This window comes from Chrysemys picta, chromosome 11 (assembly GCF_011386835.1).
Source record: "Chrysemys picta bellii isolate R12L10 chromosome 11, ASM1138683v2, whole genome shotgun sequence".
In the NCBI taxonomy this organism is placed as follows: Eukaryota; Metazoa; Chordata; order Testudines; family Emydidae; genus Chrysemys; species Chrysemys picta.
Genome location: NC_088801.1, coordinates 5,273,762 through 5,300,546, shown reverse-complemented (window position 1 = coordinate 5,300,546; position 26,785 = coordinate 5,273,762). Strand labels below are relative to the sequence as shown.

At 41.4% G+C, this 26,785-nt stretch overlaps 2 protein-coding genes across 3 annotated transcripts in view; both read right to left on the bottom strand.

Annotated features, from left to right (window-relative positions):
* ERCC3 (ERCC excision repair 3, TFIIH core complex helicase subunit) overlaps positions 1-2,027 on the bottom strand; it is a 46,519-nt gene extending 44,492 nt beyond the window's left edge. Inside the window, exon 1 of one of the 2 annotated variants that reach the window (XM_008167762.4) lies at positions 1,846-2,027. In XM_008167762.4, coding sequence (XP_008165984.1) covers positions 1,846-1,864 — 19 coding nt within the window. In that variant the 5' untranslated portion in view covers positions 1,865-2,027. Of the gene's footprint in view, positions 1-1,603; positions 1,726-1,845 lie in introns of those variants that run through there. The other variant, XM_042843041.2, reaches the window with a different exon arrangement.
* Positions 2,028-13,107: 11,080 nt separating this feature from the next.
* MAP3K2 (mitogen-activated protein kinase kinase kinase 2) overlaps positions 13,108-26,785 on the bottom strand; it is a 70,988-nt gene continuing 57,310 nt past the window's right edge. The window contains 4 exon segments of the mRNA XM_065561419.1: positions 13,108-14,151; positions 22,272-22,449; positions 24,352-24,481; positions 26,527-26,658. Coding sequence (XP_065417491.1) covers positions 13,926-14,151; positions 22,272-22,449; positions 24,352-24,481; positions 26,527-26,658 — 666 coding nt within the window. The 3' untranslated portion in view covers positions 13,108-13,925.

Sequence of the window (26,785 nt, the reverse complement as noted above, 5' to 3'; positions counted from 1 at the left end):
CGTGGTACACCCACACTTTGAATACTGCGTACATTTCTGGCTGCCTCATCTTAAAAAAGAAGATATATTTGAATTGGGAAAAGTACAGAGAAAAGAGAGGGGCAACAAAAATGATTGGGGGTTGGGAACAGCTTCCAAACAAAGAGAGACTAAAAAGAATGGGTCTGTTCAGTTTAGAAAAGAGATGACTAAGGGGGGATATGATACAAGTCTTTAAAATCATCCATGGTGTGGAGAAAGCAAACAGGGAAGTGTTATTCCTCCCTTCACATAACACAAGAATTAGGGGTCCCCTGCCAAAATTAATAGGCATCAAATTTAAAACAAACTTAAGGAAGTACTTCTTCCCACAGTGCACAATCCACTTGTGGAACTCGTTGCCAGGGGATGTTTTAAAGGTCAAAAGCATAACAGCGTTCAAACAAGAAATGGATAAGTTCACAGAGCATAGGTCCATCAATGGTTATTAGCCAAGATGGCCAGAGAGGCAACCCCATATAACTGGGTTGTGTCCCTAAACTTCCAGCTGCCAGAAACTGAGACTGGACAACAGAGGTTAAATCACTCGAAATTGCCCTGTTCTGTTCATTTTTTCTGAACCATATGGCACCGGCCACTGTCAGAAGACAGGATACTGGACTAGATGGAACACTGGTCTGACCCAGTATGGCCATTCTTATAGCTTAGCTCCTGGATGGCAGATGAAGAAGGACCTGGATGTAGGCCCTCTTTGGCAGGAAGCCCTGAGATAGGAATTTAGAAGTGGGGGAAAGGAAAATTCTATTCACATTATTTTGTAAATATAGGGTATGCCTACACTACAAGTGCTACAGCAGCACAGCTGCAGTCATGCCACTGTAGTATAAACACTCACTAACGCCACAAAAGGGGGGTTTCCATTGCTGTAGTAAATTCACCCACTCAAGAGGTGTTAGCTAGGTTGAGGGGAGAATTTTTCTATTGACCTAGTAGTGTCTACACTGGGGCTTAGGTCAGTTTAACAACATCTCTTTTCACATGCCTGAGCAACATAAGTAGGTGGACCTAAGTATTAGGTGTACACCAGGTCTTAGCTTTCACAAGTACAGATCCCTCAACTTCCCCAACTGCTCTTGGCTCCCTGTATTTCAGTCACGCTGATAGTTACAAGGGCTCCAAGCACAACAAGGTTATTTGATGAGTGTACTACAGTAATGACCAAACTCGCACACCAATAATGGGGCTCCCTTATGCTAAGCAGTGCGTAGATGCGCACATGTAAGGCATGCACAGACACATGCCACACACACAGACACACGTGCACCTGCCACACGCTCACACTCATCCCCCATGAGCATACACACAGACATGCCCACACCTGCCACACGCTCGCAGACACACACACACAGACCTGCTTGACACACACACGCATGCACACACCTACTCCACGCACACAGACACACCTGCCCCACCCACGCACACGCACACAGACACACCTGCCCCACCCACGCGCACACGCACACACTCACCTGCCCCACCCACGCACACACACTCACCTGCCCCACCCACGCGCACACGCACACACTCACCTGCCCCACCCACGCACACACACACACACAGTCACCTGCCCCACGCCCAGTCTAAGAGTTACAGCTCCGGGGCCCGGTTTCCAGACGCGGCCCTGCCTGCTGGTGGCGGCCGGAGCGAGGCCGGGCGGGGGCAGCTCCCATCGGCCCGCAGCCGGGCGCGTTCAGGCTGCGCGGCGGGTCCCCACAGGCCGAGCGGGAGCCCCGGGCTGTGCACGGACCCGGGGGGGGGGGGGGACTGGCGGGCGCTCACGGGGAGCGGAGCCGCCCGGGGTCTCACCTCGCTCCCGCCGGCCCATCCTCACAGCCCCGTCACCGCCCGGCCGCCGCCATCCCCGGCCGCCCGGCGCCTGCCCCGAACGTCACTTCCGGGACGAGAGCACCAATGACCCGTCACCTAGCAACCCCCCCATATAGCCCCTCCCCTTCCACTCCCCACCCCCCTTCAGAACCCCCAACCCTCCCCCTGCTCCTTGTCCCCTAACTGCCCCCTCCTGGGACCCCTGCCCCTAACTGCCCCCCAGGACCCTACCCCCTACCTGTCCCCTGACTGCTCCGCTCCCTCTCCCCACTCCTGCCCCGTGACAGCCCCTCCCCTCAGAACTCCCAACCCTCCCCCCCCCCGCTCCTTGTCCCCTCCTGAGACCCTCCCCCCACCCTAACTGCCCCCCAGGACTCTACCCCCTACCTGTCCCCTGATTGCCCCAACCCTTATCCACACCCCCACCCCCAGGACTCCCACGCCCCATCCAACCACTCCCCACCCCCTGACAGCCCCCCCCCAAAACTCCCGACCCATCTAAACCCCTCTGCTCCCTGTCCCCTGACTGCTGCGATCCCTCTCCCCACCCCTGCCCCCTGACAGCCCCCCCACAACTCCCAACCCCCCCTCGCTCCTTGTCCCCTGACTGCCCCCTCCTGAGACCCTCGCCCCACCCTAACTGCCCCCCAGGACTCTACCCCCTACCTGTCCCTTGACTGCCCCAACCCTTATCCACACCCCCACCCCCTGACAGACCCCCCGAACTCCCGACACCCCCCCCGCTCCCTGTCTCTTGACTGCCCCCTCCAGAACCTCCCTGCCGCTTCTCCGACCCCCTGGCCCCCTCACCCTGCCGCTCGGACCAGCGTGCGGAGGAGGAGCCGAGGAGGAGGAGCTCCAGACTGCCGGAGGCGATCTGCGAATGCAGGGAGGGAGGGAGGGAGTGATCTCTGCCGCAGGGGAAGCGGAGGAGGGGCTCTCTCTGGCTGTTGGAGCCCCATGTAAATGGCACCAGCCGGCCGGCTGCCCTGTAAGCCGCGCACGCTCTGCATGGGGAGTCCGGACATTTACAGATTCCCCCCGGACGCTATTTTTAGCTCTAAAAGCCGGACATGTCCGGGGGAATCCAGACGAATGGTAACCCTATCAAATACCCCCCAACATCCCACCCCCACCTCAGTCCTCATGTTTCCCCCTTTGATCCCTGGGCCCCCCCCCGTACAAACTCCAGCAGCCCCCACTCCCCGGCCCCCCCATGCAAACCCCAGCAGCCCCCACTCCCCAAGCCCCCCCCATACAAACCCCAGCAGCCCCCACACCCCAGCAGCCCTCACTCCCCAGGCACCCCAGCCCCCCCCACTCCCCGCCCCCCCGTACAAACCCCAGCACCCTCCACTCCTCAGGCACCCCCGTCCAAACCCCAGCACCCTCCACTCCCCAGACACCCCCTGTACAAACGCCAGCAGCCCCTCCCTGGGCACCCCCTGTACAAACTCCAGCAGCCCACATCACCCCCCACTCTCCAGGCTCCCCTGCAGCCCCTCAACAGGGGACAGCAGACATCTATTTTAAAAAGCCTTTGAAATGTGTAGGGACCATCCGTTGTGCAAATTGTTCACCCCCAGCCCTAATTATTATTTCCATTATCCTCAGCCCCAGTGCATTTTGTCAGGCACCAGGGTGCTGGAACAATTTTTTTTTTTGGGGGGGGGGGCTGCTGAGAGCTATTGAACCAAACGGTAAACCCTCTATATGATGGAAACTATTTCAAGCCAGCGGGTGCAGCAGCACTTCCAGTTCCAGCAACTATCTCAGTCATGCTCAGTGCATTGCATTCCATTGAAAGCTATTCCAGATACAGCCCATGTGGCCTTTCATCTTTGTACAGCACCTAGCACCAGAGGGCACTTCCCAGAAAGAGCTCTTGTCTGACTTACAGCAGAGCTTTTTAGAAAAACATAACATCTTGATTTTAAAATGGCCAGCGATGGAGAATCCACCCCCACCGTTGGTAAATTGTTCTAGTGGTTAATTACCCTCTGTTAAAAATTCACACCTTCTTCCCGCTCTGAATTTGTCTGACTTCAGCTTTAAACCATTAAAATAAAATAAATATAAATTAATGGAAATATCCTCTTAGACCTGGAAGGGACCTTGAAAGGTCATTGAGTCCAGCCTTAACTAGCATGACCAAGTACTGATTTTGCCCCAGATCCTTAAGTGGCCCCCTCAAGGATTGAACTCACAACCCTGGGTTTATCAGGCCAATGCTCAAACCATTGAACTATCCCTTCTCTATTAGATCTTGTATACCTTTGTCTGCTAGATTAAAGGGCCCATTTATAAAATAGATGGCTAGACTCAGGGAGCTCACTCAGCAGATAGCTCCTGTTTCTACTGAACTGTGAGGATGTGAAGCATTATATTAGTGAAGATTACTTAAGAGCTCTAGTTTTGCTCTTATTTTTGAAAGTTGCCCCCTTTCCACATTGAAGTTCTAGTTCTGAATGACAGCATACTTTGAGCCAGCTCCCTTATTACTTCCTTAAACTTTAAACAGATGTTACCTCCCCTTGCCTGGTATGGTCATTAAAAATCCCTCAGCATTTTTGCAGAAATAATGGTTCCAGGCAAAAAAAGTTAAATTTAGGTGACAGGTCCCAATCCTGCAATTTACAACGCACAGAAAGGCTGCTGCAGCCCCATAGAGCCCTGTTGATTTCAATGGGGCTTCATACAAGTGCAGTAGTCTGCCTGTGCATTGAAAACTGCAGAATCCGTGCCTTAGAGAATATCAGTTAAAACTAAGTCAAAGTCATATAAACTCACTACATTTAAAAAAATACTTTTAGACTTATTGTCAAGCTCTGAGCCAATCACGAGGTTGCACTACATCAAGAAGCTGCAGAATATTTGCAATTTCTCTCCTAACAAAGTAACTCTCCTCCCGAATTCTGAATATAGCCTGAATATTCCCTTGTTTGTATAAATAAATACCCAGAAGTCAAATAAAAACACATATGGTAAGATGGCTTTCCCCCCATTCTACAACAGGAGTGTGTCCTTGCAGATGGTATTTCACATATACATTTATCTGCTGGAGTTTACACAGGTCAAACAACCTTTGTTAGGCATGAGCAGGAGTTGAAACTGTGCTCCTGGTTCCCATCTCAGCTACGCAGGCCAATTTTTACTGTGTAACAAAAATCAGAGGCATTTGTTTTACAGTATGAGCGGGTGATCATTTTTTATTTCAATGATTTTTTGCATTTATAAGAGGACTGTTGTAGATTTAAACATTCTAGCTAATAGATGTTGAGAGATGCCATCTGTACCATTACTAACATGTTATATTTTGCTTTACTTAGAAAGAAATTGTCTAGTGTTGCAGGCAAATGCAGTATGTGAAGTGTGCAAATCTGCTGTTTTGAAAACATAAAATAAATGAAGGGAAATACAAATTGGAAATAAATATTTTGTTTTATTAACACTCAAAGTGCCATTATCTATAGTCGTTCCATAGTTCATAAGGTTACATCCAGTAAACCTCTGCACCATAACCTTTCAAAAATGAATAAAAATTTGGAAGAAAAAGCAATCTTTCATTGTGCTAATTCTTGCAGGTCCTCATGCATGATCAACCTAAACAAAGATGTGTACCAACAATATACAAATTTCATATAAACAAAGTCATTGGTCAAACACAAAATATAAACATGGCTTCCTTTACATCAGATACAAAAAACCCAACCCAAACAAAATAAAAGCCATTTACCAGCAAGAAAATAAAACAGGTAAATACATAAAAAAGTAAAAAAAATCAAAAAAGTTTTTATACATTTTTACAAGCACAATTTTGAGAATGTAACAAAGTCAAAATGTGCGTGAAAAGTGGAAGAAACCACACCGTACCTGGCAATTAGTAGGTCCTTTGTTTGACAGAGTATACTGGCTCTTTTCCTAAACTATGGATTTAGAGACATTCAACAGTGCACTGTATACCTAGCATGAGAATTTTTACTTGGTATCACTTTAAACATTATACAGGATTTTTATTTTTTTAAGCCACAAAAATGTTAATCAAATTGGAAGTCAAAAGTTTGACTGGTATTCTTGAAAGGAGTAAGCCACATTTTTAAAGCATGTTCTTATCTCATGCGCCAATCAATCAGCAATATAGTAACATGCTTTTATCTTTTCTAATACCAGAAAACTAGAAAGGTAAAAGGATAAAGAAAGAGAAGCATTAACATTAAATGTAACAAAGAACAGGAAATGGAAAAATCTGACTTTTCTAAGATTGATTTTTTCCCCCCCATATTTTTTCAAGTAGCTCTGAGAATTCAAAGATTGCTTTCCCCTTTTCACAACAGTGTATTTTCTCTGCATCACTAACACTTTAGCATTTTGGTTTTTTACAAAATTCTTAGAAGAGAAATAACACTGTTGTCCCTCCAGAGTGTTTTAATATACTTCTAAGTACAATTCAGGTCCAATTTTGGAAATACAAATACATTTTGAATGATTAAAAACAAAATTAAAAAAATATTTTCTGAACATCAGCCAGCTGAAAATATATTTATCTAGTAAATTATCTCTCAAAGCTTTTATATATTTAATTATTCTAACTAAACATAGTACCCTTAAAAAACAAGTTCATAAAAATGTAGAAATGAAACTGTGGAATAAGTCTACTGGGTTATATATATAGATATATATGTGTGTGTGTGTGTATATACACACACGTGTACATACACACACACACACACACACACACAGTTCGTACACAGAATTACAAGTATACTTTAAAGTTGGGAAAGTTGTTAGACACATTATGGAACTAGTAAGCAACGCTCAACTCCTGAGTTCCTCAACCAAGATATAACCATAGGCTAATACACTTTTACACAAGATATTCCATTTAAAGCAGCAACAGCAGTGCAGTTACTGATAGCAACATCTCAAAAGTAATAAAAAACATACATCCAAACAGTAGTACATTGCACACATACGTGATTCTCATACGCCCATCAACAATTGGTCAGAGTATTAAATCAGTGTACAAATTAAACATTTTCAAAAATGTGCAAAAAAGTCAACATTGATAGAAAAAAACACCTTTGTGTACATACATTACAAACTGTGCCCAGCATTCAACTGAGAGTAAAAACATTTACGGAGAGAAACGGATAGATTAAATATAGAGAATTTAACAGCTACATAAAAATGTACATTAGATCAAAAGGGCAAATTTACACATTTATTCATAGCATTGTGAAAATTAAAAAGCCTACTTTCAAACTTATCCAAGTCTCCAACATTTATTTACAATGATATTCCATTAAATGAACTGTGACACATCTGAGATGGCAGACAAGTTTTAATAAACCATTTACATTTTAGAATGAATGACATCAAGATTTAAACCAGTATTAGGGAAAGATAAACACTGTGAAACTGACAAAAAATGCAATGCTTGTCTTTATATCCACATTTATATATTCTTGGGGGAGAGGGGAGAGAGAAGAACTAAACTTTTTGAAATATTTCCCACCCTACGTTCAGTGTAAACCCATATTATCATTCTTCTCTCCGCCCCATAAGGAGCCTGGTCCTGCAATCCTTACCAGCAGGAGTTCCACCAGCATAACAATTGAATGATCAGGTCCAAATTTTCACTAATTTTTATCCAGTTTTTCACCCCCTTTTAAAAAAAAACTAATGGAAAAAAACCAAGAGCTAGTCAAAATGAGCTTACTAAATTCCGTCTTTTCAATACATGAGAGGTCAACTGAACTACAGTTTTCTTGCTACAGATTTTCCCCAAGGTTTTGCTAATGGCAGAACTTAAATATGATCCAAAAAAGGTTCTGAAGTAAAGTCAAAGCAAATTAAAACAAACTAAACAGAGGTTAAATGCAAAAGCACTTTTTGTTCCTGATCTGGAGTTTAATGACTTAGAAATCCTATCTTGGGGGAAATTCTGCTTCCTCCAGTGTGCATTCATGGCTCTCCCCTTAAGGGCAGTGGAAATCCCGTGTATCTAGGGGTGAGATTTGGCTCTTACATTAAAAGGACTGCTTCCCCCAACAACCTCTGAAGTGTTCTTGTTTGCTGTGGCACTATGAGCAGTTCAGATCATATATCTACTTTTCTTCATGGCTTTCCTTAAATGCCCCCAAGCTCAAACTTGGCTATAAAGAATGTCATAGGAAAGGAATTTAATCACCAAGTTTGTGCATTAGGTTAGTGATGTCAATAAGATTGTGTAGAGTTTTGTTCAAACTTTTCATTTTAATGCTGGAATGAATTTTGCATCTCAAAACAGCAACAATGAAAATCCAAACCTATCCTTAAAAATGGGCAGTGCTGGACATAACCTTTACTAGTGCCTGTTCTATTCTATTTAGCAATAGCTTACTGGTAGATAAGGATGAGTAACAGTACTAGTCTACAAAACATCACTTTTGGCTCTTGTAGAGGGGATAGAAAAGCTTTGGTTTTTTAAGTGATTTGACACTGCATACTTGTCATGAATACAAGATAGGAAGTTCCCAGCAATAAGAAATGGTATGGGCAATAATACCTTTGCTAATCCAAAAAACACCATATGGACTTGCATTCAAGCACACAAAATATGCTTTTTTATATTCATGATAAAGTTTAAAGAGCTAGAGGATTAAAAAGCTAACAAATAAATTTAGTCCTAAACAACTGTAAATCTGACCAATTTGCTCAAGTCTCTGAAGCTGCAGTTTGACATTGCTCAATGTTGTCTGAAGGAATGGCTTACTACACTGCACTGTATCTTCTGCTTCTAGCAGGAAAGCTTTCATTCAAGACAATGGCAGGGTTAGGATTATTTAAAAGAAGAGAACACAATATTATTGGAAACAAAGGTAGCGCATTTGAACTATCTGCTAATTTGTTAAGACCGAGCCAATACTACTGTACACTTTTCTTAGCCAAACTTCATTTATTATAGTACAGTACCATGTATAGCAAGTGGCATGTCTAAGTCTATAACCTTGGGCAAGTTATCTAGCCTGTGTCTCAGTTTTCCAATCTGTAAAATGGGGATAACACTAACATCCTTGCTGGAATGTTTGTACAGTAGGAGAGCACTGTAGGTGCTAAGTATTTTTATCATTTAAAAACAACTGTAGTAAAATCTCAACCTAAAACTTTGCTACAGATACTAGTTAAATTACAACTTTTGATACAGTTAATGAGTTCTGTCTTGGAACCTTGCATATATTTTAAAGACTATTTTGGTGGCACTGAATGATTAGACAGCCATATGATTTAAATATGGTGTCTATACACAAACAAAATTAAGGCATACAGATAAAAAGGCACTAGCTGAAGAGACAGCTGTTAAATTATTTTTCAATATTATAACCAAAAGGACAGTTTAACTCAATTAGAAACGTACCCTCAACTATTACACAAAAATTTTGCCTAAAACAAAATGGAAAGAATTATGTATGCAAAAAGTATAGTTTGTGTTTTAGATTTAACCATACTGCTACTGTACATGCGCTGCAATTCCATTCACAATTCTTTTTTGTAAAGTAAGCATTTTCTTAAAATTATCAATGGACACCATTTTCCCCTCAGACAGGACTGAACTTGAAGCAAAGCACGCTGTTTGTTTTTACACTAAATGGAGTCTGTGCCAGCCAGCTGCTGTTCATATTTTTCTCCATTTCTATCACATAGAAACCAGCTTATTAAAAAATACACAGAAAACCGTAGTTTAATTAATAAGCTTGTTTCTGACTGGCTGAAGTACAACCCAACCTGTTATGTAAGCCAATGGGAATGCAGCATATCAGAATTATGCAGAGACTAACTCACTATTAAAACCAATTTACAGACAAGTTGTTAAATATTTATTACTACACAGGTGTAACAGAAATAAAGTCAGTGTACTAAAAAATAGATGCCAGATCAATAGCGCCTGATTTGAAAAATAAGCATTTCTACTCTCCCAATAAATCTTAACACTTATTTTCTATAAGTCCAGTTCTGCTTTGGTATTTACATAGGAGACCATAACCCTGTGACAACATTCTGTCCCACTGACATTTTCTCATAAATGGACTTAGCACTCACAAGTTAATGATTCTAAAATACTGTAATGTTAGTTGGTAGGTTATTCAAAGTGGCACAGAGAAATCTTGCTTCATGACCCTCATCTTCAATGGGATTTTAATCATGCAGCTCCATGCACCTTCGGAATTATGGACATAAATTTTACTAGTTATAGTGCCAGTGGTGTGCTAGATGCTTTATAGACATGAAGGGATCTACTGTACCGTCATTAAAAGCAGATAATGCAAAAATCATTTTACCTCAACTTGACTTTACCAAGTTTCCAAAAATGCAACATGCAAGGGGCTGAATGTACTGCCTGTTTCTCAAAAGGTAGAATTTGACTGGCTTCATAATTCCTATTTCTAGCTCAAAATATACATTTTTAATTTATACAGTAATTGTTTAAAGGGTTATACATAAGTAGCTTAGGTCAGTTGGCAGGTTCTCCCAAGGGTAAAAACAATAGTTCAGTCCTTGTGATTCATATGACAAGATCTTAATCATAAACAACAAAACTGGTGAAATTAGTCATCATTAAAGAAGTACTATATTGCCTCAGTAGTTTTTTGAGATGTCCAATAATTTACAATCCAGATGGAATTATATTTTAAGGGGAAAGCTATGCCTAAAAGTTTTTAAAACTCTGTATTATTCTGCAAGTTCTCACTTTTCCCGATCTCAAACAAGTTTACCATTGTCCAGACAGAAAGCACTATCTTTTAAAAAGGCACAAAAGCAGCAGTCTTATTTTGTTTTTTCTCCCCAGTCACAGCTAAGAAATAACACTGCAGTATAGAGAAGCCAACTCTGCCTTGCAAACAGGGTATATTTTTTGAAAACTTCAAGCTTCAGAGAGTACAGTTTCTTTTATTGATCCAAAAGTATCTTTAAAATTTCTGAGTGCTGCAGTTAAACCTGATTAAATTTTCCCTTTAACGTTCCTTTTTTGTACTTTTTGGTAATATAAATAACTTTCTTACCCTTTCAGATACCGACTATTATATATGTACATTTTTAGCTTGGTTTTTGGTACCTTCTTAATTCTTTTGAAATCAATTTCAGATATATGGTTTGTACATTATGTAAACTATTAGTCTACAGTAGAACCTCAGAGTTACAAACATCTCAGGAATGGAGGTTGTTCGTAACTCTGAAATGTTCATAACTCTGAACAAAACGTTACGGTGATTCTTTCCAAAGTTTACAACTGAACATTGACTTAAATACACCTTTGAACCTTTACTGTGCAGAAGAAAAATGCTGCTTTAACCATCTTAATTTAAATGAAATAAGCACAGACACAGTTTCCTTACGTTGTCAAATCTTTTTTTAAAAACTTTACTTTTTTAGTAGTTTACATTTAACACAGTACTGTGCTGTACAGTATTTGCTTTTTTTTATTTTCCCGTCTCTGCTGTCTGATTATGTACTTCTGGTTAAAAATGAGGTGTGGTTCACCAGTCAATTCCTAACTCTGGTGTTCATAACTCTGAGGTTCTACTGTATTTTAAAGACAGTCTCTACATAACTCTCCCTACTGTCCCCGCTGCCACTAAATTTTGCTTATGAAGCAAAGGTCCTTTAAAGCACAAAGGTTCATGCAGATTCTTTCCAGAGGCTGCTTCCATCGAGTGACAAAGAAGCCAAAGAAAGTGAACACAAGTTTACTTTAATTTTGGCCCATGGGTTTTCCCTGATTGAACTCTCATCTCACGCATGTAAACCCTGCACTGCTGCTTACCGTGACCAACAAAATGACCAACCAGATAAAAGTCACAATAATCACAGAAAACAGACAACTGGAATAGGCCACCTGCCCAAAATATTGTGATAGTGGCCCCAGTAGAAGAACAACTGATAACCTTTTACAGGTAAATGGATTAGGATAGACCCAGACTCCTAGTTATGCTGCTGATACAGAATTTAGCAGCTAAATTAGAAAAATAAAAATTCAGAAACCTCAAGAGTCTGTCACATGAGCCAACACTAATTTCTCATTGTAGCACCAATACATTCATTTCTTTATTTTCACCCACCTCAAGCTGTTGATAGTCCTACTAAAGACATAAAGCAGAGTGGACTCTTGGGACCATCCTTGTCAGAATGGTTTGATGTCCAAAGCATCAACACATTCTGTCTTTACAGAACTGGGAGGGAAAGACAGACAACTAGTGAATCAGCCATACTAGCAAGAATCAAACTTAAGTTATACAGGTCAAAGAACTTATTTCCAAACTCTTTCTCAAATTCTGTATATTGTCTACTTTTATAAAAATGGGAGGGTTTGACTTCTCTCTCTAAAGTGAAGTCAGTTAGTACATGCTTCTCATTAGTATTTTTCAGTGGAGCTGTTCAAGGCCTGTGAGATTGTGTCTCCGAATTTTACTCTTTTATTACCCTGTTCTAGAGATGGAAAAGATGAATAAACATTTTATGACTGAGATCTAGCACAGTTTGATCCTTCTGGATTGCGAAATTAGAGACTCATCCTGTTTAGCTGCTTTGTTCCTTTTACATCTTTGGTCATTTTTAATGTAAAACTCAGCATGACAGTGTGTGCCGCTGCTCTTTGTTTAGTTGGACTTCATTTTCAAAATTCATGTACTATTGCTGTGTCACACACGCAGCTTTAAAAATAGTCCACTTTTTCTGTGTGGTCTGTCCCTGATGTTTCTATGTTGATTGCTTTTAAGGCTTTCCCTAGGAAAGAGGCATTTTAATGTTATTTTTATCATCATTGCGGCTTGAAAAATATGACCAAAGAAGTCTTGAAGTGCCTTGTCATCATTTGACACTAACGGAATTAGACACAAGGAATTAGAATTCATTTTATTTCAGGGACTTTTTCAAACATCCTAATAACTGGATTGTGTTATTAAAACAATTCCATTTAAAACAATTTAAGAAGGATTATTATATTCAGGTGCATGACCTTCAAAATACATTCCTTCTCAGTCTCTGACAATTGTTCTGAATCTCTTATTCCTTGCAGATAATTTTGATAGTCAGATGATGCATACAGTCGATAAGGATTCATTTTTTTCTTTGCCATTCACTGGATGGTGAAGGACTTTATCTCACACCATTTTGTGTCTTACCATCACCTAAGGAAAGTGACCCCCCCACACACCCTTTTAACTTATATGGTAGGCATATCTTTGGCAGCTGCAGGGGGTATTATTTTTATTTATCTGTTGATCTTTTTAGTTATTTTTTGTTTCTTCATTATGGAGACTATCCCTTGAGCTTTGCAGTCTCTAGGAGTTTGGATCTATCATCTTTGATTTACCTGTAATTCTTGTTCTAGGAAGGTAATAAAATAACTTTATAACAGCTCTCACCAACTACTCATTTAGAGTTATGTTCCTGCCTTATTTTCTTTTGGTCACAAAGGAAGTGTCAGGCAGGTGCTCTATTATGCAGAGCACTCTCTACTGAGGGTTCTAAGTTCTTTGAGCTTTCTAATTCATTTCCAGAACTGTGGGTTCATGCCTCAAGTGTGATATTCAGAAACTGATTAACAAGCTAAAATATAACTTAAAACCCTCAGCAGCAACTACCTACAGTACAAAGAACAAATCACAGATGATGATTTTCTTCTCCCTGCGTGCTAGCTGCTGCTGTATTTTTCCCTGCATCCTGAGACAGTCAGCGGTGTTAGAAAAAGTTACAGTTCTTGACAGTCCAAGTCATATGTCTGTTTTCCCCTTAGTTAAGGAATGAATATGTACTAAAGTGCTTTATCTTTGTGAACCACATCAGTACATTACAGAAACAAAAGGTTCTGGGTCCTGTTGGGGGGCGGGGGAGAGGAGAAGAGACCCTCATTCTAAATACAAAAATTTAGATTCTTGCTTATAATCTAAGTAAAACAAAGAATCAAGAGAAATGTTTTCTCTCTTGTCTTTTTTCTCCTTTTTTTTGTAAAAAAATAAAAATAAAAGTGCAGTCAAATAGAAAATAAACGCAGTAGATGCAAGCTGAGTTGAGGCAGGCTGTTAGTGATAATGTGCAAATGTGTGTCTTAGCAGTTCATCTGCAGATGGTCGCAACTTGGCCTCGATAAAAATCCGCTTAAGGAAATCCCGACTATGGTCCGAGACATGAGGTGGCAGCTGTGGACTGGTTGGCTGGGTGGCAATTTTAAAGATGGCAGCCATTGCTTCATACTCTGCCCAAGGGGGTTTCTCAGTGAGCATTTCCACCACCGTACAACCTACGCTCCTGAAACAGAGGTGAAAGTAAAAGAGCAGGTTACAAACAGAATCATGTTCTCCCCCTGTGGAAACAAACTACAACAAGGAAGCTTACTGAAATGCCACAAATGGAAGACTGTTACCCACGCAACATTGCAACTCAATTTCAATTGAGAAAACAGACTTTTATCACGTCTATAACTACGCACTTTATTTGAAGGTCACACTAGCCACTGCAAATCACAACTTATGTCCTGCTCCACGTCAGCTAACCTGAATGTAATTACTCCAGTGGCAGATGTTTATGTGACTTGCTCATGTGACCCTGGAATCCATCTTGTGCCTAGAATTTTCCACAAACAGACTGAGAACTTTGTTTGGACAGTAAAATTCCATCCACGCGGGAGAAGGTACAAAAGACCCTTGGAAACATCTCCATTTTGTCTTCATGTCCTGCTTCATTTTTCTGGACTGAATTTCTAACAAGGAAGCTCTAAACAAGGACTCATGATCCCTAAGCTATTTGGGTAATTTCCAGATAGACTTTTGCAAACTAGCAGTTTATGCCATCACTGCTTCAAACCTGATATAAGAACTTATGCATATAATCATTGCAATGATTTCCTCGACCATTTTAACTATGTCTTTTCTCTTAAAAATAAACCTTTAGATTTTAGCAACTAAAGGACTGGCAACAGCGTGATTAGTGGGTAAGAGCCGAGTTATATATTGATCTGGCGACGTGGTTGATCTTGAGAGACCAGAAGAACCCTGTTTCATGAAATTGGTTTTCAATAACCACTCATCATAAAGTCTAGTGTCTGGGTGGTAAAATAAGTGCTGGAATGCCTAAGGAGACTGCATTTTTGACTTCTTGTTAACCAGTGTGATGAGACAGAAGTTTACTTTTGTTACTGGCTTGGTATATCTTATGATAGAATAACCATCAGTTTGGGGGTGAGTCTGCCCTATTTCTCAGCAGTCTGTCCTAAATCTGGCATCCTCAGCTGTGACCCACTGACACTCGGTGAGTTTATCTAGACAGCAGGCTAATTTCTTACTTGAAAATAAAATTTACAAATGCTAGAGCCAGCAATCTGAATTTCTGGGCCAACCCCACAGTTAAGTGGCAGTGCTATCACCCACTGAATCAGATTCAGAGCTTGGACCCCATTCAACAGGGTAGCAGGGGTTGAGAACACTACACTACAGAAGCAATTATCTCTGGAGACAGCAGGATAGCCTTGTGATGGTAGTGATGGAGAGAAATGCACTCAACCTTCCTTGGCCCAGAGAAGGCACATGAGTTTGTTTTAACTGCAAATATTTCTGTCACTTTGCATCTCCATCAGGCTCTAGCTCCTACCAGAAATCAGACATTATTTAGTGCAATACCATTACGTTTAAAAAAATGTTTAAGGTGACGACACTCATTACAATGCATTAAGGAGTACTTAAATACTGAAAATTACAATGTTTAAAATCAGGCTGCAACAGACAGTTTCTTCCTCCCCCTTTGGTTTAGGGCATACAATTTCTGTGGTTGTCAGTTCATTAGCAGGAGAGTTTGCAAGGCAGTCTAGAGCTTATTAATCAATTGCTTCATTATACATACCAACTTAGGTTGAAATTATTTCTAAACACTGAGTAGAGAGAATACTAGCAGTACATCAAGGCTCCATAGGCCTTGCCAATTCAGTCTCTGTTCCAAAGAAATATCTGAAAGATATTGCCAAATGGATGATCTATATCAGGGGTCGGCAACCTTTCAGAAGTGGTGTGCCGAGTCTTCATTTATTCACTCTAGTCTAAGGTTTCGCGTGCCAGTAATACATTTTAAAGTTTTTAGACGGTCTCTTTCTATAAGTCTATAATATAGAACTAAACTATTGTTGTATGTAAAGTAAATCACATCAGCCATACCATCAGGGGCTCGTTCACCTGCACATCTACCAATGTGATATATGCCATCATGTGCCAGCAATGCCCCTCTGCCATGTACATTGGCCAAACCGGACAGTCTCTACGCAAAAGAATTAATGGACACAAATCTGACATCAGGAATCAAAATACTCAAAAACCAGTGGGAGAACACTTTAACCTGTCTGGTCATTCAGTGACAGACCTGCGGGTGGCTATATTACAACAGAAAAACTTCAAAAACAGACTCCAACGAGAAACTGCTGAGCTAGAATTGATATGCAAACTAGACACAATCAACTCCGGTTTGAATAAAGACTGGGAATGGCTGAGCCATTACAAACATTGAATCTATCTCGCCTTGTAAGTATTCTCACACTTGTTATCTAACTGTCTGTACTGAGCTAGCTTGATTATCACTTCAAAAGTTTGTTTTCTCTTAATTAATTGGCCTCTCAGAGGTGGTAAGACAACTCCCACCTGTTTATGCTCTCTGTCTGTGTGTGTATATATATCTCCTCAATATATGTTCCACTCTATATGCATCCGAAGAAGTGGGCTGTAGTCCACGAAAGCTTATGCTCTAATAAATTTGTTAGTCTCTAAGGTGCCACAAGTCCTCCTGTTCTTCTTTTTGCGGATACAGACTAACACGGCTGCTACTCTGAAAGTAAATAAGGTTTTTAAAATGTTTAAGAAGTGTCATTTAAAATTAAATTAAAATGCAGAGCCCCCCGGACCGGTGGCCAGGACCCGGGCAGTGTGAGTGCCACTGAAAATCAGCTCATGCACTGCTTTTGGCATGCGTGCTATAGGTTGCCTACCCCTGACCTATATAGTCCTCCCCCCAACAGCACGACTGCCTAACAGGAGGCTCGCTTCTTCACATCTGCACTTGCTGAAGAATATGTTCAGCAACAGTGAAACAAGTTAATAAAATTTGTGTCGTTTTTCACTATAACCTTTCCACAGAAAGCCAGGTGTCTATCTTGGTACAAGTGTTTCTCAATTGTACAATTGGGTCTGCTTATTTACCAGCTATAACTTTACAACAGCAACACCGTTGGGGTTCTCCATTGTTCAAAGTACAGTAGGACACAACTGCTCACTGGTCTGAATTATTCTGATTATATTTTACTGACCTGTGTCCTTTATGCTAGCTGCTTTAAGTGTGGCACTACTGTTTATAAAGCCCTTAATGATGTTGCCTTTGGCAACATGTTCCTTTAGGTCTGTACTGTTGGTTCTCTGTGCTAACACGCCATGTGTTTTGTAAGGAATTCCTTCATGGTTGATATCACCTGCCAACTGTGCTTTTGCTAAGATAGACTTTATAATGTGGAAACATAAATCAGTCTCATTTTAATCTATCCCTACTTCTGAAAGTCATTTAATGTTTCCTCCTCGCCCTGCCAAAAAAGGTGTTTTACAATAGATGGCCCTATATGAGAAGATTATTCACCTTGTGCAGTAAATGAGGTTCTTTGAGATGTGTGTCCCTGTGGGTGCTCCACTTCAGGTGAACGTAGAGCAGTGCCCTCATGAGGATGGAAGGGACTTCAGAGTGGAGTTCGTTGCTTAGGCAAGTACAGTGAGACCTAGTTATGTGTCCAAGCTTGAACCGAGAGTAATTGCATAGTGGTTCGTGAATGTGTGTTCAGAGGCCCCGGTGGCCATCCTGCAGATGTCTAGAATGGGAACATTGTGTAGGAATGCTATGGAGACAGCTAAAGCTCTTGTCGAGTGGGTTCTGATGCCTGGAGGGGCTTCAGTGTTGTGTGATGAATAGCATGTAAGCATACAGCTGGATATCCATTTGGATAATCTTTGCGTCGATATGGCAGAGCCCTTTGATCATTCTGTTGACACAAAAAGTCTAGGTGATTTACAGAAGGGCTTCATTTTGTCTAGATAAAAAGCTAAGGCATGGCACATATCCAATGTGTGCAGGGCCGCCTCTTGAACATTAGTGTGTGATTTTGGATGGAATGCAGGTAAGTGAATTGGCTGGTTGAGGTGGAATGAAGACTATGTCTTGGGCATAAACTTAGAACACACCCTAAGTGTCACTTTATCCTTGAAGAATATTGTGTTTGAGGAGTGAGCCGTGACAGCCCCCATCTCATTGACTCTTTGCGCAGATGTAATGGCGACCAGGAATGCCACTTTCATAGATAAGTGAAGTAATGAGCATTTGGCTATGGGTTTGAAAGGGGCTCTGGTTAGACTTCTAAGAACCGATTTAAGTCCCAAGCAGACTTGGGTTCTCGGATGTCTGGGTACATATTCTGTAAGCCCGTTAGGAATCGCTTAGTAATCGGGTGGGCGAATACCCGACATCCCGTCTACCTGTTGATGGAAGGCCATGATGGCCACAGGATGAACTCTACACGTGAGCTCATAGCAAGCCCTGAGTTCTTTAGGGATAATAATCAATCCATGATTAGTGGAAATGATGCCCGGTTTGCAGCTATTTGTTAGTTTTGGCACCATAGGAAGAATCTTTTCCATTTCTGGAGGTAGGTAGTACACATGTGTTTCTTGCTGTTTATTAACACTTGTTTTATGTGTTTTGAGCAGTTTAGTTCGTTGGGGCAGAGCCATGAAGGAGCCATGCCTTCAGGTGAAATTTGTCCAGGTCCAGATGGAGGATTTGGCTATTGTTCTGAGAAAGAAGATTGCGCAGTCGAGGGAGAGTGAATGGTGTGCAAATCGCCATCCGTGTCAGGTAAGGGAGCCACGTCTGTCTGGGCCATGTCGGTACTATGAGTATTATTTTGGCCCCGTCGCTTCGTATTTTGTGCACCACTCTGGAGATTAGAGATATCGGTGGGAATGCGTATAGCAGAGGAGCATTCCATTTGATGAGGAAAGCGTCCCCCAGGGATTATGCTCAGAGTCCTGCTCGTGAGCAAAACTTTGTGCATTCCTTTTTTACTGATGTCGCGAGCAGATCTATGTGTGGTGATCCCCACATGTGAAATATGTGTTGTGTTATTTTGTCATTCAGTTCCCATTAGTGCGCTTGGAAAAACTGCCTGCTGAAAGTGTCTGCCATCGTGTTCAGTCGGCCTTGGTGGGTATGCTACTATAACAAAGATGTAGAGTTTTATGTACCAATTCCATAGTTTTAAGGCCTCCGTGCATAAGGAGTAGGAACATGCCCCACCCTGACAGTTTATATAGAGCATACATACGATGTTGTCCATCAGGATGCTTATAGTTTTTCCTTGTATAATAGGGAGGAAATATAGACATGTGTTGCGGACTGCGTGTAATTTGAACAGGTTGATATGTAAGTGTGTTTCTGTAGGGGACCACATGCCTTGGGTTGTATGTTGGTTTAGGTGAGCTCCCCATCCGATCAGTGAGGCATCTGTTGTCATTTGTATGGATGGCAGATCCTGTTGAAACAGGATGCCTGAGCAAACGTTTATTGGGTTTGTTCACCATCGTAGTGAATGTAGGACCTCTAGGGTCGGCATGAGTCCTTTGTGTAGGCTGTGCTTTCGTGGAATATATACCGAATTCAGCCATCCTTGAAGGCAGCACAGGTGTAGACTGGCGTGTTTTACAACAAAAGGGATGGCCACCATATGTCCCCAGACTTGTAAGCAGGTACATGCAGACATCCACGGGCAGCCTGAGGCCACCAATATAAGGGAGGTCAGTGCTGTGAATCGGGGCATCGGGAGCGATGCTTTGGCCTCCACTGAGTCCAGGTGTGGTCCTATAAAGTCCAGTTGTTGTACTAGAGTTAGGGTAGGTTTCTTTAGTTGATTTGTAGCCCTAGGGAGTGAAAAAGAGATTGTCAAGCGATGTGTAATGTTCCCGTCCTGGTAGGGCCTTTTAGTAGACAGTTGTCTAAGTATGGGAATATCAGTATTCCCAGTCTATGCAAATGAGCAGCTACCACCATTAGGGTTTTGGTAAAGACTTGTGGGGCTGTTGACAGTCCGAATGGTAGTACTCTGTTTCGGAAGTGATCTTGTCCCAATGTGAACTGTAGGAATTGTCTGTGAGCAGGATGGATGGTAATCTGAAAATAAGCATCTTGTAGGTCAAAGGCTGAGAACCAGTCCCCTTTTCCAGCACTGGGATGATCGAGTTCAGTGTGATCATTTTGAACTGTGGGTGCAGACAAATTTGTTGAGTTTTCTGAGATCTAGTATGGGTCTCCAACCTCCGTTTTTCTTTTGAGTCAGGAAATAATGGAAATAAAACCCCTTCCCTCTGTGTTGTGTTGGAACTTGTTCCACGATCCCTAATTGTAGAACGTGATATACTTCTTGTCTCAACAGGTGCTCGTGAGAAGGGTCCCTGAAGAGGGACCAGGAAGGGGGGTGGGTAGGTGGGATGGAGGTAAAGGGGATGGTATAATCTGTTTGGATGAGCTCCAAAACCTAGCAGCCCATGGTGATAGTGGTCCACATATGGTAAAATGGTCGGAGTCGATGACCAAAAATTCGGGTTGCTTGTTCTAGTGGTGCTGGTGCTCGGCAGAGGTCTGTCAGACCCTCGACCAACGCTTCAAAATTGCGTCTTATTTGATGGTGCTTGGGACATCGCAACCTGAGACTGGGTAGGCGATGTTTCTGTGGTCTGTGCCTTTGTCTTCGTCGAAAGGTCTTTATTGTCGCTGTACAGTTGTCTCTCTATTGCTATGATAAGGTTGGTATCTCCGACATTTTCATGGGCAGATGTCTCCCTGTTCCTCGACTTTCTAGAGGAGAGGGTACTCGCTCTGTCCAGGGAGGAGGTTTCTGGTGAATCACTCGATGGGATTGTTCCCGAAACAGATGATGGTGTTAAAATGATTCTTATGGAGAAATCCCTAAGTCAGAAATCCTGTTCCTCGCTTTGGCTTAAAGGTTGCTGCAATGAGAGCATTTTTGAGGAATGTGCTCCTCCTGTAAGCAGTGGACATACTGAGTGTCCATCAGAGACAGGCATCGTGTCCTTACACAAAGTGCATCTTTTAAACCCAGGAGAGCCTGGCATTTTCAGAGTCCAACTTAAGTCGTGGGACAAATAAATGAAACAGGGGAAAGGGTGAACTCCCGAGTGGGTTTTGTTTTTTTTTAAAAGGGAAAGTCTAAATGGTTAAAACACAAACCCAAGACTAACAATGAACTAACTAACTACTGAGGACTAAACTTTAATAACCGTTTCTAATTCTTTTCTATGTAATTTTGTAACACTGCCTTTGGAGCTCTGTTTGCAGCTGAGGACGGTTGAGAAGGAATGAGGGGGGTTTGGACGCGCGAGCACTAAATGAAGTGCCAATGGCACCGTGAAACAGTTACTGCGCACGGGCGTCCCGACCAGGCACTACCACCAAAAATCTCCGATCTGTGGCGCTGGGATGCACCAGCACCTGAAATGCAGCACCCACAGGGACAGCAGTCAAAGAAGAATTATTCTCATTCTTGAAAGACAGTGATATTTCATTGTGTGTTCTGTGTCCCAAGCATTTTGATCGGGAATGGCACACTATATAAATGAAATTATTAATTTATGAGACCTTTTGAGTATCAAGCATCCAGAGTACAATGCAGTTGCAAATTGCTCAGTGTCATTTCACTCAAAGAGCTCTTCAAATCACAATGCTCCCTTAGCTGTACTGCTCTGAACGCTGCGGTTTCTTTTTTTAAATAAAAGCTTCAGTATAAAATATGTTGGTGCTTATATTTTGCTTGATAGCTAAGTAAGCTCAACATGTAATCCACCCAGTTAACATATGGTAGAGACCTTTAGTATATAAGGGAGCAGAAGGAAGAAACAAAACTAAAACAAATTAGACTTTTCCCCTCTCAACATGGTAGTATTCATGATATGGTTTGGGCAAATGCTACTTAGGTAACTTTTATTAATCACTGAACTGAATTAATTGTGACATTTTCCTATGTTAGTGCCCCTCTAGTATTTACAAGTATGCCCTATAGGACTAACTTCACGTGAGCTTGGTCCAAAGTCTTCTCTTGTGGTCCTAAGTCAGTCAGCACAGTTGCCGATAAACAAAGACGCATCTGTTTAGTGTTAACTGATCTTCCCACCCCCAAAATATATTCTTTGTTGCCTACACAGCTTGTTTTCACCTTGGGCAACCAAAAAACACATAATGAGAGCGCTCACGCTTAAAATAATGAACATTTAAATTTTGCTGTGAAACCATCTCCTCTGGGGTAGTGTGTAGCTTTCTTTCATTAGAATAGCTCTTTGACATACCAGATATCTGCTTTTCTCCCATACCCTTCTCCACTGATAACTTCGGGACTCATCCAGTATGGAGTCCCCATGACAGATTTCATTCCCGTGCCAGAGAGACAGATAGTCTGAAGTCGCTTGCTGGCACCGAAATCACCTAGCTTCACATTGCCTGCTGAATCCCGCAGAATATTTGCTCCTGGAAGAAAAAGAAAAATCTCTGCTTTATATTCAGTAAAAGCCCATCAAACTGCATGAGCGTGAATGGCATCAACACACACTTCATTTAATTGATGCATTATAATAACGACCCAGCACATTACATGGCACAGAACTTGCCCCTGGCCTCAGAACTGTTCTCTAGAATCTGAGCTTTCATTTAAAACAATATTTCTAGCCCTTATGGTTGCAGGCAAAAACCCCTCAGAAATGTGAACCAAGTGTAACTAATGCAGTGTCATCTACCTGCATCTGCAGAGAGTCTGAATAATATAGTCCTGAGGCATAACCTGCCCTATTTGTCTCACTCAAATAGAGTACAGCTTGCATCTAAGGACCAGGAGGAGATGAAGTGTAGTTTGGTAAGCTAGGAAGCAAGAGACTAGGACAACTAGGAGGTAAACTGCTAAAACTAGCTGCTTCCAACTTTCCTGACTCTTATGAGGAGAAGGAGGATCTGAGCTGACTTCTATGGGCAACATCCTGGGATCTGTTTCAGAATGGTAGCTGTGTTAGTCTGTATCAGCAAAACAACAAGGAGTCCTTGTGGCACCTTAGAGACTAACAAATTTATTTGTGCATAAGCTTTCGTGGGCTAAAACCCACAGTGCCACAAGGACTCCTCGTTGTTTATCCTGGGATCTGAGGCCCAGGTAGTGGAACTGGGCCACCCGGAGAACATAATCAAATCCCACCACTGATGATCATGAACAAATTTTACATTAATGAATATTTTCCACTCTGAGCCATAGCTGTGTGTGTACTGGCAGTAGTGGTGGGGATGGGGACAAGAGACTATTTCATGGCCTTAGAATAAAGTGATGTTGCTGCAGAATTTAAGAGTTCTTGCTGTGGAATATATGGAGCTTGATTCTAATCTTAGATTAAGTCACATTTGAATTAATTTAATGTACAAAAAGCAAGTCAAAATCAGAGGGCAGAATATTAGGGGCACCTCTGTCATCTGAGAGTTTGCAGGTTGTCTCCATATCCTTCAAAAATTGACCAATTTGAAAAAAAAAAAGACTGGATTAACTCAGTGCTTCTCAATCTTTTCCATTATCAGAGTGCTCTAGGGGTCTTCACTCCTCTAACCAGGACTACCTATCCGCCCCATTTAGCAATATAAAAATGGCAGGGGGGCCACAACTCCCTGACACTGATTTGCAACCCCTGAGAATTATGGAGGTCCTTTCTACGGACTTTGAGAAAGTTATTGACTTGCCAAATCTATCTTACATTAAGAATGAATAAAAGGGAACTGGGTGGGTAAGAAAGAAGTGAAGTAAGGAAGGAAAGTGCCTAGAGCACTCAGAAAATCTGCATCTTCATATCATGTTCAAACTGAATGACATACTTTTATGTTTACAAATTTATTTAACTTGGTATAAGCATGATAGATTAAATTTTGTCACCTTGAAATTTACAAAAAATTATATTGACACATAAACAGGAAAATAATGTAGCAATTTTAGCAGCTATGATACGGTTATGTCCACCAGATTTAATCACGCTCGCTAAGGGTTTCAACATTGTGTTCTCTGGATTGTTGCTCATAAACATCATTTTGAAAAGTCCTGCTATTAAAACAGTCATATATATCCCTATTAGTATCCTATTACTCACTAAAACATTTTTTTCTTAATTTGCAACATTGGCAATTTTCAGATTTGAAAAACATTACAAAGACTGGACTACTGAAGTAAATCCTGATGGAACTACTTGAAGTTAAGCCAATATTCTGGCATCACAAACTTAGCAGTGACACTTTAATTTTATTGCAATAATTTCCCTTTGGTTTATGAAGCGTCAAATGTTTCAAGTCATGTTGCTTATCTGGATTAGAGAAAGAAGAACTCACTCACATCTCTTCTTTAATTACCTTTAATATCTCTATGTACAATCATATTACTGTGCAAATAGTAAACTCCCTCCAAAATCTGCCGTGTGTATTTTCGGGTCACATTCTCTGTGAGTGCTCCATATGCTTTTAACTGGTCCTTAATGGAACCCTGTGGCCAAAAAGAAAAAGTATTAATAATTACAGCACTTTTAAGAATGATAGAATAATTTATCTTTTAACCATTATTAAAAAAATAACTGGATTGTATGAAGTTTGTACCAGAAGTTTAGAGATGCAAGGCTCTGTAACTTCTCCGGATCAGCTTAATTCACATAAACAGTTATATCTCCAGCTAAACTAAATGATTCAGCCTTTAACAGGAGCATAATGATACACAGAAATGTTATCAGACAATGAATTTTTAAAATACCAAATAGTGTAAATGCCGCTGAGCTACTGTACAGGCAATACAGTAGAGTATTTTCATTCTAAGCAGGATTTTTTAAGAGATTTACTAGTTACATGATGCTGTGTTTGGCATTGTACATGACACAGCCATTGACTGTACCCAATCCATCTTACACTCGGAGAGACAACAAACAGTGAAAAACACACTGGACAACCCAGAGCATGACATTTAAAAAAATGTTATTTGATAAGTTTTAGGTCTCAATAAAACAACAGGCAGAAACTTGGCATAAAAAAGTTTCAGTCTACAACTGATGTTTTTCTAAATATCTTAATACAATTTGGGTTGGCCATTTTAAATTACACACATTTAATGGTTTAAAAAGGAACAGTATCAAGACAAAAACTTAAAACTGTACAGGTCTTTAAAACTGAATACTTTGATACTCTGTCCTCCAGATCTCAGAAAATCTTAGAAGTCTCTGAAATGAGATCCTTCTCTCATCTAAAATCCTAATTTTTCTTCTGTGCAGCCTAACAACAACAAACTAGAATGCAGCAATTATTTACGAACATTTAGGGATACATGAAACAACTGCATCTTACTATACTCACGTCTGCTTGTTCTATTTTGTGAACAAGTGAAAATCTGCAGTTTTCAGAAAGCAAAATATTTCCATAAAGGAGTAGGCAGATAGGAGGAACAGTACAACACACACCTCTGTGCCAACAAAAAGACAGCTGCAAGATTTAATTTTCAACTTATCGCTGGCTATTATTAACTAGTTTTTGCCCTCACAACATCTTTGACTGGCTGACGCAGTGACCTGGTAATAGTGCCCAATGCACTAAGGGAGAGACCTAAACCTTAGAACTCAAGCTTGATCTGTCTCTCCCCAAGTCAACAGGAGTCCTACCAGGAACACCGCCAGCTTTTTTGCCGCCCTAGGTGGCAGAAGGTCCTGCCCCCAAACTACTACCCTTGACAGAGGCGGCGGAAGATCCCACCCTCGAAATACTGCTGACGACTGGGGCGGCCAAAGATCCAGCCGCCGCGGTCGCCGCCCCGCAAATGTTAGTGCCCTAGGCGACCGCCCAGGTCGCCTAATGGATTTCGCCGGCCCTGAGTGCTATGTATGGCTACTGTGATGCTCCCTTCGTAGGCTTGCTAACTGGTTCAAGAGGCAGCTGTATGTATCCCTCATCTGTTAGAAGCATCTCTAGAACACGGTCAAGCTGGAGGTGGATGCAAACAAACAGGAATGTTAAACTTGAGATACATGATTAAAAGTTGTTAAAAAAAGCTCACAAAACTGTTTTTAAAAAGACATTTGTTGCAAAAAGTAGTCAGCCAGAAGCACGCAAATATTGTACTCTAAATTATTCTAATTCTGAATTAATAAGCAATTATTTACAGTAGGCAAAAGTCAAATAATGTTATAACGCAGTTGTCTGTCTTTGGTTAACAATTTATTATCAGACATTTCCTTAACATCTGTTTGTGCTCCTGCAAATCTTATCCATTTAGATCACTGGTTCTCAAACTTTTGTATTGGTGATCCCTTTCACACAGCAAGCCTCTGAGTGCGACCCACCTTATAAATTAAAAACATATTAAACACTATTATAAATGCTGAAGGTGAAGCGGGGTTTGGGGATGGAGGCTGAGAGCTCGCAACCCCCCTTCCGCCTGTAATAGTCTTGTGACCCCCTGAGGGGTCATGACCCTCAGTTTGAGAACCCCGATTTAGACGCTCGGCACACATTCTTTAGAAATGATTGCCTGCAATGAGCTCTCTTGCTTACCCCTGGCATGTATTCCATGAATATAGAGAGTGTTCTTTCAGAGGGATCCCTCAAGCAGCCATAATACTGAACAATTCTTTCATGCAGCAGGTTTTTCAACAGCTGAATCTCACATTCAAGTGCATTTACCTCCTGAAAAGAAAATATTCAGTAAAGCTTACTATAGTTAAGAGACAAATCATCTCACACAACTTTTAGATTTCTGTTAACAAGACTGACTTTATGGAGAAGCTTTTGGGGAATCTAAATTAAGTAGAGG